We start from the raw sequence: 14,887 nt of genomic DNA on the forward strand, positions 1-14,887 counted from the left end.
TGCCTTGAAATGAGATCCATCCTTCATGAAATCCTCCCCACTCCACCAAGAGTGTCTTTCTGCCATCCACCTAACCTTCGTAACCTCTTATTTCATCCCTATGAAATCCCCAAATCACCTTCCCTACCCTCTGGCTCCTACCCTTGTAACCGCCCCCGGTGTAAAACCTGTCCCATGCACCCTCCCACCACCACCTACTCCAGTCCTGTAACCCGGAAGGTGTACACGATCAAAGGCAGAGCCACATGTGAAAGCACCCACGTGATTTACCAACTGACCTGCCTACACTGTGAAGCTTTCTATGTGGGAATGACCAGCAACAAACTGTCCATTCACATGAATGGACACAGGCAGACAGTGTTTGTTGGTAACGAGGATCACCCTGTGGCTAAACATGCCTTGGTGCACGACCAGCACATCTTGGCACAGTGTTACACCGTCCGGGTTATCTGGATACTTCCTACTAACACCAACCTTTCAGAACTCCCTAGATGGAAACTTGCCCTTCAGTATATCCTCTCTTCTCGTTATCCGCCAGGCCTCAGCCTCCGCTAATTTCAAGTTGCCGCTGCTCATACCTCACCTGTCATTCAACCACATCTTTGCCTATGTACTTCCGCCTCTACTGACATCTCTGCCCAAACTCGTTGCCTTTACAAATGTCTGCTTGTGTCTGTGTATGTGCGGATGGATATGCGTGTGTATGCGAGTGTATACCTGTCCTTTTTTCCCCCTAAGGTAAGTCTTTCCGCTCCCGGGATTGGAATGACTCCTTACCCTCTCCCTTAAAACCCACATCCTTTCGTCTTTCCCTCTCCTTCCCTCTTTCCTGATGAAAGCTAGAATTTTGTGTATATGTTTGTGTTTGTTTGTGTGTCTATCAACCTGCCAGCACTTTCGTTTGGTAAGTCACATCTTCTTTGTTTTTAGATATATAAAGTACATAATACTGTATGTATAATTTTCTTTGAATAAATGGCATGAATAAGATAATACTTTTAGTACTTTTTCTGTATCGAACTCATTATTGTATTTTACATTAATTTATGTGGGATAAATTGTTTCGCTTAACGAGTGTTTCCCACTACGAGTAAGATTCTGGAACAAATTATGCTCTCTGTGTGAGGTTCCACTATATTAGAATTGTAATTCGTGCTACTCTTTTTCAGTGGTTCTACTTCCTCATATTTCAGTTAATTACTGCTGAGGCATCCTCTCCTCTCTCCACTTTGTATATTTTAGTTTGTAAAATTTTACGGTACTCAATAGATTATCAGTGAATGTGGAATAAAAATCTCAACTGTTACTTTAGTTTGGAGTGACTTTGTCTTCCTTCTGTTGAATCTGCTCTCTTTGTTATTTCTCTCGTACCTCACAAAGCTATAATCATTTATCTTAGCAGTTTGTGATCAGTTGTTTTACACTCATTTCATCTTCACCCATTTCTCAAGATTTTTAATGTGTGCACTGTGGCTTTCAGCATTTTTGTTTGACTTTAGTAGTCAAGTCAGCTGATGTTCACACATTTATCTTCATTCCTAGGCTCAAGTATTGGAAGGTGATAAGCATGAGGTCAGATATCTAAATGCCAGTCCCGATTGTAGGCACTTGGCTGCCGGTTATTCAGATGGAATGGTCAAAGTCTTTGACCTAAAAACTGGCGAGAATGTTACAAATTTTGCTGGACATCGTTCTGCCATTACTTGTCTTTCGTATGATTCAGCTGGTCACAGATTAGCATCGGCATCAAAGGTATGTCTTTAATCATAATGAAATTATGTTACAAATAAGATTATTGGTACATAAGCTAACAGCATTAAATTATCAATAGCGGAGATGTATGCGACCCATAGCCTCCAGCATATGAAAGTGCTGAGAGGAATGTACCTGTGAAAATAAGAATTGATACTTTTATTACAAAAATTTTATATTTATGTTTTTTCTGGATTTGTGGGGTTCATCAATGCATTTGACTTTTTATTAAATAGATAGTTATGGTACTACATCACTATTATTTTTTTAACAGGGAAAAATTATCAATGAGAAATGAAATATTAAAAATACAGCTGTAACTTAGGTTTCAGTAAAATGTTACCAGACACACGTTATTATAAACAATTAAACAATTATCCACATCCAATATAGTATTTTGTGTTAGTTCAATAAATTACGTTTCATTCATTGAATTACATTTCCAATATTATATATGTGCCATGTGTGGTCTAAGAACAGTGATCTAATTTAATCAGCATTTAATGTTAGCAATAAAGTACCCAGAAATAATTTTTGTTGGTATGTGACCACATTGTCATGTTATAGGGCCACTGTTGCAAATTATCTTAATCAGACTGGTCTGTTGAGTAAATAATAAATCTTGAAAAGTTCCCAAGCAGTTTTATAAATGTTTTCACCAAAACCTTTTACTTAAAATGTGTCACAGCAAATTAAAGTATATTAAAATGGATCATTAATGCTATAAAAATCGAGAAGGCTGTTGATAAAATTAGCATATCATCGCTAAACAAGAGCAGCAAAGTTACATAAATCTTCTGTGATCTCAGTAAAGCATTTGACTCAGTAAGTATGTTTTGCTAACCCACAGAGTAGATAAGTACACAATTAGGGACAGTGTTGTGCTGTGGCTTGTTTCCCAGTGAGGAAGATTCACAAGATATTTAATACTGTAAAACATAAAAATTCCTGTCTCCATCATTAATTCACTCAATAACATCTCAAAAATCCATGTGGTACCGTTCAAGACCAAAAAATCAAAATGTCAGGAAGTTAAAGAAAAGCGGTTCATAGCAGAAACTGTAAAATTCCTAGGGTTGAAAATAGATAAGAATTTAAACTGGATTATGCATGTTAAATGTCTAAAAAGTAAATGGTATGCAGCTTTACCTTTGCTATGTAAATAATATGCACTATCTCTAACAGCTATAAATAGGAAAAAACAAAAGCGCTGCAGCAATTTTGAATCCATGATAAGATGTGGTATTGTTGTTTGAGTATACTCTAGTAATGTATTGCATATTCTGAATCACTTAGATCGCTCATTTAAAAACAGAGATAAAAGTAATTTTATCCACATTATCAGAACATAGTGGAACTCCAATTATCCGAATTCTTAACTATTTGGATCACCAGTTATGCAGATCACTTTGAGAAGAAAGACGTTTGTCCTGTATGTCTAAAATTGTTGGCTTTGTTCGATAGTTACTACAGTATACAGTACAGTGTACACTTCTTTATCATTCTAATATCAATCTGCAGTGAATGTATTAAAAAACAAAATCTTCCAGTGAACAACAAATACAGTGAACACATTGTTGTATGCACAATACACACACTGTTGTGTTTAAAGTACCCATCGTTCAGTGCAGCTCAGTTCCATCTTTTGTACCTCTTGTTTTGTTTTATGCGTGAGTGTTAATTTACAGTGTGGCATATGCATTCTAAAAGGAAATGGGTTACCTTATATATCAGCAGATAAAGCAAAAGTCCATGAACAATTAAACAAAGTTAAGGGTGGTAAACAGTTAGCTGAGATGTTTAGTGTCGGAACATCAACAACTTTGGATCCCTTTTATTTTATTTTATTTTATTTTATTAAGTCCTCAATTTTGAACTTTGTATCTGTCCTTGGGAATGAAGATGGAAGATTGTTGAGAAAAACTATGAAAACAGCAGAAAACAAAAGAGCTTGTGAGGCCATATTCAAATGGTTTTTGCAGCAGTGATCATTGGGAAACCATGTTTCAGGGCAGATTGTTTGCAAAAAAGCTAAACTTTTAGCCAAGGAAATGAACAGTTTGTCTTCATTTAAAGTAAGCAAAGACTGGCTATGGAAATTCAAGGGAAGGGACGGCATTTATGAGTTAGATATAAGTGATGAAAAAGAACCAGCAGAACCAAAAGCAGCAGAGAATTTTATTGAAAAAATCAAAATTGAAACAGAATCTTATGACCCTGAATTTTTATACAATGCAGGTGAGACATGCCTTAGTTGGAAGGATTTACCTGAAACAACCTAAGCTTCTAAAAGGGATACTAGTCCTGCTTCCACCTTTTACAATAATCATCCAAAGGTGTGGGTGGCTGCTACTCTTTTTTTGAATGGTAAGATTCAATTTTCATATGTGAAAGGGGGGGGGGGGGAGGACAAAAGGCCACAGGGAAAGAAGATAGTAAGGTAATGGTAATTCTGGACAGTACACCCACCCACACCACAGAAAGCCTTCTTGGTAGAAAAGATTGATGTTTCAAAACACACTTCTTGCCGCCAAACATAGTGAGTTTGCCGCAGCCATGGACCATTTAGTTATAAAAAATTGTGGTTCATCACCAAAAGTTGAATTTAGAAGACTACTATTTCATTGTGGCAGAAGCATGGAATTTGATGAAGACAGCCACATTAAAAAAATAAATTGAAAGTCATTTCAATCAAAAATAAGGTACAGAAAGACACCTATCAAAAGAAGAAATGTGAGAAGGAAGATGAAGGAAGAGAAGTGGCAGAGGGCAAAATATCACACATCCTTTTGGAAATTCTTGGACATTCCAATTGCAGTGCACAGGATATAGGTGACTGGCTTGCTAGTGATTCCTCGGAATCTCAGTGACTATGAAATCACTCTTAAGTGAGGTCAATGAACTAGGTGAAGGACTGTCAGCTGGTGGAGCGTTTTCAGGTCTTGACACTGTGCTGAGATGGACTGAGTTGTAGCCGGTGTGTGACCTTATACAGCTGCTAACTGTCAAATGGATGTGAGACTTAGCTGCATGAAAATGATTGAAGACAACAAAATAACCGTCTCTGACTGATATATGTTTAGCAACTGACACCGTATATAAGTACAGTACTCTACAGAATCTAAACAACATCCTTTTGTAATCATTGAATTAATATTACAGTAGTATGCATACACAATTTTAACTCTTTTGAGCTGTTTTCATGATTTATCCAATTATGCGGATAATTGATTATCCAGAACAGGTCCAGTCCAGAGAAACCAGGTGATTGGAGTTCTACTGTACCACACTTAAACATCTTAAAATATGGGAATGAAAATTTACAACAAATTTAAAAACAATAAAATTCTAAATAGGAGGATAAATAATATCTGTAGTAGATTTACTCCCTTATGAAGTTCAACCTGCTCAGAGAGTCGAGTGCATTAGAGCACCACTTTCAGGATTCAGGATACGGTGAGACGAGTCTGCCCCAGATTGAATCCACCTCACGGATTAATTATGAGGACTGGTGAGCTGACCAGTCTGGATAGGGTTTCTTACATTTAACTTGGTAAATACTGGGCTGGTACCATATCTCGCCCTGGGTGTATTCTAAACATTTAGAAAACGTTCTTACATTTTAACATAGACTTATTCTAGATGCAGATAGATTGGGTTCACAGATCCTGCTCTGGGTGAGTGGTGGGATCAGCAAGGATATCCAGCCACCAAGCACCACTACTATTGCCTCAACCATATAACTGCTTACCCAGTATATGAAAGGAGAAAAGGCAAAAGAAGTAGGAGAAGAAGATTCAGTCACAGTTCAGAATCAACAGCAACATTCATAAGTAAAATGTTAGAAGGAGAAATTACTTACAGTACCTGTCATTCACCCTTAGAGGGCACAGAAAGGTGTGAGATATACAGCCATAAAACTCATGTACCTTTTACTCACTGATGAGAATAATAAAATTAACAACTGATAATCAGATTAACTTTAAACACAAACTTAGATCGTAACTGCTTGACAACTCTATTTGGGAGAGGAATTTCTGAATGTGTAGTTCTTTAATTGTGTGTGTGTGTGTGTGTGTGTGTGTGTGTGTGTGTGTGTGTGTGTGTTAGAGTGTACTACTTTATAGAATTTCTGATTTGCAGGACACAGATGTGATCGTGTGGGATGTTGTTGCAGAGACTGGTCTCCATAGACTTACAGGACATAAAGGTGTTGTTACAAATGTCAGGTTTATGACAGATCACAACTTTCTCATCAGCAGTTCCAAAGATACCTTCATTAAATTTTGGGATTTAGATACTGCGCATTGCTTCAAGACCCTTGTTGGCCATAAGTCAGAGGTACATTTCCAGTGTTTATTTCCTGCATTTTATTTAATTTCTGGGTAAGACATAATCCAATGATCATTCTCTAAAATAGCACAGTTTCCATATGTCACGACTTTTTCTTATACGCTATGTGATCAAAAGTATCCGGACACCTGGCTGAAAATGACTTACAAGTTTGTGACGCCCTCCATCGCTAATGCTGGAATTCAATTTGGTATTGGCCCACCCTTAACCTTGATGACAACTTCTACTCTCACAGGCATACGTTCAATCAGGTGCTGGAAGGTTTCTTGGGGAATGGCAACCGATTCTTCACGGAGTGCTGCACTGATTAGAGGTAACGATGTTGGTCGGTGAGGCCTGGCATGAAGTCGGCATTCCAAAATGTCCCAAAGGTGTTCTACACGATTCAGGTCAGGACTTTGTGCAGGCCAGTCCGTTACAGGGATGTTTTTGTCGTGTAACCGCTCCGCCACAGGCCGTGCATTATGAAAAGGTGCTCGACCGTGTTGAAAGATGCAGTCGCCATCCCCAAATTGCACTTCAACAGTGGGAAGGAAGAAGGTGCTTAAAACTTCAATGTAGGCCCGTGCTGTGATAGTGCCATGCAAAAAAACGACGGGTGCAAGCCCCCTCCATGAAAATCAAGACCACACCATAACACCACCATGTCTGAATTTTACTGTTGGCACTACACATGCAGGCAGATGACGTCCACTGGGCATTCGCCATACCCACACCCTGCCATCTGATTGCCACACTGTGTACTGTGAGTTGTCACTCCACACACTTTTTTCCACTGTTCAGTCGTCCAATGTTTATGCTCCTTATGCCAAGCTAGCTGTCATTTGGTATTTACCGGTGTGATGTGTGGCTTATGAGCAGCCACTCAACCATGTAATCCGAGTTTTCTCACCTCCCATCTAACTGTCATAGTACTTGCAGTGGACCATGAAGCAGTTTGGAACTCCTGTGTGATGGTCTGGATAGATGTCTGCCTGTTACACATTAAGACCCTCTTCGGCTGTCGGCAGTCTCTGTCAGTCAACAGACGAGCTTGTCCTGTATGCTTTTGCGCTGTATGTGTCCCTTCACATTTTCACTTCACTATCACATCGGAAACAGTGGATCTATTGATGTTTAGGAATGTGTAAATCTCGTGCACAGACGTATGACACAAGTGACACCCAATTACCTGACCACGTTCGAAGTCCATGAGCTCCGCGGACTGCCCCATTCTGCTCTCTCATGATGTCTAATGACTACTGAGGTCTTTGATATGGAGTACCTGGCAGTAGGTGGCAGTACAATGCACCTAATATGAAAAACGTATGTTTTTGGGCTTGTCCGGATACTTTTGATCACATAGTGTGCTTTTTGTTGTCATTTTAAGTGTTTTCAGTTTGTCTCCTCAGAAAAATTGCATTTTCCTGAGTAGGGAGGCAAGCAGTGTATTTGGTGTAAATATTAAGATCTCATATGTAAGATTAAGGATTGTGGTCAGTAAGGTCACGGATTCATCCAGGAGAGAATGCCATTACCAGGATTGTAATACATTTATTTGAAGTAATCTTTAGGTGGCAGAATTGTGTGAACTGACTGGTGGACCGTTAAGGTTTCTGCTAGTAGTGCAAGGTTCCTGATGGTTTTTATACTGCCTGTGTAGTATTTGGCTACTATGTCACTTCGGCACACTCGGCCTCATATCACACATACTAATAAAATCTTTTTTGGATATATGAGTGATGTGTTCAGAATAAATCTTTAGTTCAAAATTATTATGTCAGTGTTGAGTCATTTAAAATGTTGTTTTCTTGGATCTTATTACATAATTTATCATAATATGGTCAAAGCTGATTTGGATAAAATATATTTTTTGTGGTATGAGAATGTCATGATATAAAAGGAATGCTAGTTCTTTCCCAGACGTCTATTGTACATTGATTTGGATGAAAGGAACTATTTATTGTTATGACACATCCTGGTAGTGATTGAAGATCTCCAGTATAATTCGGTTATTTATCATAAAGCAATAGAGACCTTCAGCTATCAGTAGAGTTAGTAAATACAGCCACTAGTAAACATTATTATAACTCAAACATTGATTTTCTTTTATATTTTTGGACTCTTTTTACACTTCTGTGTCATGCTTCCGAGAGTGTGAAGCTTCGTTAGTAAATTAAAGACATAAATAAACTCACTCTCTCTCTCTTTTTCTCACTCATTAGGTCTGGGGATTTGAATTGATGAAAGAAGATAAATACTTGGTAACTGGATGCAATGATAATGAACTGCGAGTGTGGAATATTACTTTCAGAGAAGTCCATGGTGACAATTCTGAAAATATTGACAATAATGTGAAACATTCCAATACAGAAGGTTTTCTTACTGGAGAAGACGTTGATAGTGATATGTTGGTGAGTCACAGTTATATTTAAGCTAGGAAGTATAAATTGATTGCACTGGTAATGTGTATATTCTGAAGACTGATTAAAAGGAATATTTTTGAGAATTCAATCAGATTCCAAAATCGCATGTATTGCTACTCTCTCTCTCTCTCTCTCTCTCTCTCTCTCTCTCTCTCTCTCTCTCTCTCTCTCTCTCTGCTTTTTCATCAGTCCTCTGACTCGTTTGATGAGATATCTCTCCTGTGCCAGCCTCTTCATCCTAAAGTAGCACTTGCAGCCTACTTCCTCGGGCATTTATTGAATGTATTCCAGTAACTATCTTTCCTACAGTTTTTACCCTTTACAACTCCCTCTGATTCCAACTGTTGTGTTCTCTGATTTTGAGGAGATCTTCCTCATTACTTATCATTCTACCTAATTTTGAACATCCTTCTGTAGCACCACATCTCAGAATAATTTGATTTTTTTTTTCCAGTTTTTCCATATTCCATACCGCCGTACAATGCTGTGCTCCAAATGTACATTCTTAGAAATTTCTTACTCAGATTAAATCCTGTCTTTGATATTGGCAGTGTTCTTTTGGCTAGGAGTGTCCTCTTTGCTGTGTTAGTCTGCTTTCTGTGCCACATTTCCTTCATTTGTCAAGTTTTTTTTTGCTTCCAAGGTAGCAGAATACCTTAACTTTGTCTACAATATTATGAGAAGTTGCTACTCACCACATAACGGAGATGCTGAGTTGCAGATAGGCACAACAGAAAGACTCTCACAATTATAGCTAAATTAAATATTGGAATTTTGGAATTTAATTACCACCATAGTTTTTAACTAGGCTTCTCTACTGGGATTGTCTGTTGGCAAGTAGAATTTTGGGACGTGACTTACACCTAAAAGCTATCGGACTTCGTTTTGCAAAAGGTGAAATTTTAGATGCAGGTTCTACTTTGAAAGCAGACCAGTCGTATTCCACTGACTGGTACCATTAATATGTGGTCGTTCACCAGTAGACATCCCCGAACAAAGTAAGCCACATTTACTTATCAAATTCATGAAAAAACTGAGGGAAAAAGGTATGATTAGTCATAATGATAAACACAATGAAATTAAATAATTATTATTATGCAAAATGAGCACAAATAACAGAATCTCTGCTTAACTGCAAGTGTACCGGACAATGGCTGATCAAGAAGAGAGAGAACAAAAAGTTGCTGTTCTGCTTCATTTAACATTACATAGATACTGTAATTTACAGAGAAGTTTTATTGTAATCGCAGTGTCTATTAAGTAGTGATAAAATCGTCTCAGTGCTACTGCATGCAAACACAGTCACGACATCCACTAACACTTGTGGGAACATTACACAACCCCATAAATTTTTAAAGGTTTTTAAAGTTGTAAAAAGTTTTAAAACTTTTCATCACTTCATTAAGTTTTAGTCTTTAGATAGTCCCTTTTTTTTATCATTTCATTCGTTTGAGCTGGAGCCTGTTTTAGCATTGCCAGGAATGTACTTTGTCTTCCCATTCGGGTGCGATCCTGCTGGAACCTGGGGAAACGACAGTAAGGCATAGGCATCCAATTCCTTTCTCATAGAATTTAAAAATGTTACACATTGACAAAATCAGATCATTCAGTACAATTAATCAGGATGAACAAATTACATCATTAGAAAAACATTAAGGTGGTAATTTTTAGGAATCATCGTATGGGTTTTCATTCCAGAAATACGTGGGTTTTTTTGAAACAGTTTGCAATAATCACTAAGTTGAACATTATTCATTCTTGCTCAATGGTTATAAAGGTGATGCATTGTAGGTGAAGTCAGTCGGGCTGCAGCATTCGCCGTTGCTGTGGTGTAGAGTGGTCACGACGGCGTGCTCGTGATGTTGACAAATCTGCATACGTGTGCACCATGGCGATCTGCGTTGTCTGCAAGAAGAATGCGGAGTTCTGGGCTGGTTGTGCTCGACATGATCCAGTCAGCTCAGGATACAGGGTTATATGAAACATCCGTAGATTGGGGCCAGTAACACAATTTTTAATACACAATCCCTAAAGAGAATTTTATTAGTCGGTAGTTGAAATCACTTGCAACACTTAATTTACATCAGTTTGTTCAGTGATAACTTTGGGTCTAATGTATGGTTTTTGTTCATGCATTTTATTGTCAGTTGACATCTGCACTGTTACTGCACTAACACATGCATGTTAGTTTCGGTTTCTGCACATTCATTAATGTCTGCAGAATACCGTACATTACACATGTTTGCAAAGTGTTTATCAAAGTTTTCGTTTCTTAAGCACTTAGCTTTGCATTGGCTTGTAGTAGTCACATGTGACATCACATCCATAAAGTTCCAGTGCTACAGTTTGTTCCACAGTTTATGCATGATACATACTATCTGAGTTCCATGTAACAACAGTTCACTGTGTTCCACTTCAGTGGATCATTACATCGCTTCAGTGCTGTCATCTGGGTGAGTAAACAAATTAAGTTCACTTGCCACTAAGAGTGCCATCCAGTGGACATTTGTGCAATGTGTCTGTATTTATTTCACCAGGCGAAATTGTATTATCAGACATACAATGTCTCTTGATCACACATATTTCTTTTTGCTCTTGTATAAAGAGTCCTCCCATGAAATGCAAATTTACGTGCACTACTTCACCATTGACAGTTCTGTTTGCCATTGACAACTTATTACTCTGAACATGTCCGTTCGTGTCATGTTACTTACAAATGTGCTCAAAGAAAAATCCCACAGCTTATGTACTCTGTTGTTGCTACCAACTGTATCATTTACGTAGTGTTCATATTCTATACCTTTCTAACTTTTTCCTCTTACAGTTCATGACATTAATTTAGTTGTGTGGCTGTTTACAGTAGTGAACCCTAGCTTTACATCATTTTGTCATGTAATGCAAGTTTATTTATTACTACTGGAGCTAAAGACCTCACTGGCTGTTTTTGCCTCACACAAACTGGTGTGTGCCATTTAAATTAGTCGCGAGAATTAGTGCAGAATATGAATCCGCTTATGGCACAATGTTGCCATTTCACTTCTATCAGAATAAAATCTCACTAGCTTTATCACTTCACTTTAAAACACGACCCACAGTGATTAGATTAGATTAGGTTAGTTTTTCAATCCATAGATCCGTGCTGAGGAGATGCTCGTGGATGTGGAACATGTCCTTTTAATTTAATTTTATTTTTATTTAATTTAATTTTTTTAAAAAAGCTGAAATAACAATACTAATAGTATGAATATATACAATACATCATTTGTTCCTATTAAAAAATTTGTCAATGGAGTAGAAGGAGTTGGCCACTAGTAAGTCTTTCAGGCTCCTTTTAAACTGATCTTTATTTGTAACTAAATTTTTTATGTTTTCTGGCAAATTATTGAAGATGAGTGTTCCTGAGTAGTGGACCCCTTTTTGAACTAAAATAAGTGCTTTTAAGTCCTTGTGCAGATCATTTTTGTTCCTGGTAGTGTATGTATGAACTGAGCTGTTTGTTGGAAAGAGAGATATATTATTTAGGACAAATTTCATTGAGGAGTAAATATACTGAGAGGCAATAGTTAGTATACGCAGTTCTTTGAAGAGGTTTCTACATGACGTCCGTGAATTTACTCCACAAATAATACGTATTACATGCTTTTGGACTCTGAAAACTTTTGTTTGACTTGAAGAGTTACCCCAAAATATTATACCATATGACATTATGGAATGAAAGTAGGCAATGTATGCAAGCTTTTTCATTTTTATGTCGCCTATGTCAGCTAACACTCGAATTGCAAATACAGATTTGTTAAGGCGTTTCTGCAGTTCTGTGGTGTGCTCCTCCCAACTGAATTTATTATCAAGCTGTAATCCCAGGAATTTAAGACTGTCAACCTCTTCTATCTGCTCTTCTTCATACTTTATGCATATGCTGGGTGGAAACCTCTTACAGGTTCTGAATTGCATATAGTGAGTCTTTTCGAAGTTTAATGTCAGTGAGTTGGCTTTAAACCATTTCCATGAAAATATCATTAGCAGATCTTTCTAGAACTACACTCGACATACTATTTATTGCAATACTTGTGTCATCTGCAAACAAAACGAACTCTACTTCTGGCAGTGTAACTGATGAGATATCATTAATGTACACAAGAAAAAGCAATGCCCCTAAGATGGATCCTTGTGGGACACCACATGTAATTTCTTCCTATTCTGATGATGACTGTTGACTTGATTCACTAGTTCCTTGCACTGACACCCTTTGTTTCCTGTTACCGAGGTATGACTTGAACCATTTTGCAGCACTACCCGTGACACCATAGAATTCTAATTTATTTAAAAGGATGTTGTGGTTCACACAATCAAATGCCTTTGACAAATCACAGAAAACACCTGCTGCTTGTAATTTGTTATTTAACAAATTAAGTACATTTTCACTGCAGGTGTAAATAGCCTTCTCGATATCAGAACCCTTCAGAAATCCAAACTGTGTTCTTGATAATATGTTATTTGTGGTCAGATGGTTGAGAAGCTGCCTGTACATTACTTTTTCTAAAATTTTTGTGAATGCTGGCAAAAGTGAAATCGGTTTGTAGTTTGGTGGCATCTCTTTAACCCCTTTCTTGAATAGAGGCTTAACATCTGCATATTTTAGCCAGTCAGGAAATGTCCCAGTTATAATTGACTGGTTACACAAGTAACATAGAATTGTACTAAACTCACAAGAACACGCCTTAATTAACTTTGTTGATATTTCATCGTAAGCACTAGAATGCTTTGTTTTTAAAAATTTTATTATGGAAGTTATTTCTTTTGGTGAAGTGAGTGACGTATTCATGTACCTGAAGCTACTTGTAAAGGCTAGTTTCAGATATTCAGTAGCTTGCTGTTTATGTTTGCAAACTACATTCTAGGCATAAACAGAAAATTATTTTATAACACTAACCATTGCATCTGTACAAAACTTAAATTCTACTAATAGAAATCTTTATCATCTGTATGGCCTCTGCCTTACTTTCTTTACTTAGAATTTCATAGCAAAAGAAATGGAAAAATTGCATCAAAATAAGATTCTTGTTACCTCTCTCTTCATTATATTAATGAAATTAATTTACTTAAAAGATTATTTCTGAACTTCTTCTATCAATGTGAAAGTTTGTTGTTCAGCAGAAGGTTTACTAAAGATCTACTTATGCACATGAAGAAAATAAATTTGTCTTAAGACTACTATGTACACTGGCTTACTACTAACATATTTACAAGTTCTCATAATATCTGCATAGGTACATCCACTCTAGGAAATGTTTACTCAGTAAAATATTTCTTTATATCCTGTTGTAACATGCGACGGATTTCATTCAATACAGCTCCTATGTTGGCTCATGGGACAGTACAGGCAAAATGTTTTGTGTGGCTTTACTTGAATTATATACCCATATCCTTTAATTATACTGGTCTTTTCATCATATATATATATACTTCCTTATACACAAATATTTCGCACGTCCAGGGCCTCGCTGCGATGGAGCATTTCCTTTCACGCCGATCACCTGCTACCCTACCTAAAACCTCTTTCCTCATTACCTTAGCCAGCTTCATCCTGACCCACAACTTCTTCACTTTTGAAGGCCAGACGTACCAACAATTAAAGGGAACAGCCATGGGTACCAGGATGGCCCCCTCGTACGCCAACCTATTCATGGGTCGCTTAGAGGAAGTCTTCTTGGTTACCCAGGTCTGCCAACCCAAAGTTTGGTACAGATTTATTGATGACATCTTCATGATCTGGACTCACAGTGAAGAAGAACTCCAGAATTTCCTCTCCAACCTCAACTCCTTTGGTTCCATCAGATTCACCTGGTCCTACTCCAAATCCCATGCCACTTTCCTTGACGTTGACCTCCACCTGTCCAATGGCCAACTTCACACGTCCGTCCACATCAAACCCACCAACAAGCAACAGTACCTCCATTATGACAGCTGCCACCCATTCCACATCATGCCATCCACAGTCCCTTCCCTACAGCCTAGGTCTTCGTGGCAAACGAATCTGCTCCAGTCCGGAATCCCTGAATCATTACACCAACAACCTGACAACAGCTTTCGCATCCTGCAACTACCCTCCCGACCTGGTACAGAAGCAAATAACCAGAGCCACTTCCTCATCCCCTCAAACCCAGAATCCCCCACAGAAGAACCACAAAAGTGCCCCACTTGTGACAGGATACTTTCCGGGACTGGACCAGACTCTGAATGTGGCTCTCCAGCAAGGATATGACTTTCTCAAATCCTGCCCTGAAATGAGATCCATCCTTCATGAGATCCTCCCCACTCCGCCAAGAGTGTCTCTCCGCCGTCCACCTAACCTTCGTAACCTGTTAGTTCATCCCTGT

The 14,887-nt window shown here is 38.0% G+C and overlaps 1 protein-coding gene across 1 annotated transcript in view; it reads left to right on the forward strand.

Annotated features, from left to right (window-relative positions):
• Positions 1–14,887, forward strand: part of LOC126473949 (WD repeat-containing protein 3) — a 122,660-nt gene that overhangs the window by 18,336 nt on the left and 89,437 nt on the right. The window contains exons 3-5 of the mRNA XM_050101311.1: positions 1,543–1,752; positions 5,896–6,093; positions 8,310–8,498. Coding sequence (XP_049957268.1) covers positions 1,543–1,752; positions 5,896–6,093; positions 8,310–8,498 — 597 coding nt within the window. The remainder of the gene's footprint in view (positions 1–1,542; positions 1,753–5,895; positions 6,094–8,309; positions 8,499–14,887) is intronic.

The sequence above is a fragment of the Schistocerca serialis genome, chromosome 4 (genome assembly GCF_023864345.2).
Source record: "Schistocerca serialis cubense isolate TAMUIC-IGC-003099 chromosome 4, iqSchSeri2.2, whole genome shotgun sequence".
Classification (NCBI taxonomy): Eukaryota; Metazoa; Arthropoda; class Insecta; order Orthoptera; family Acrididae; genus Schistocerca; species Schistocerca serialis.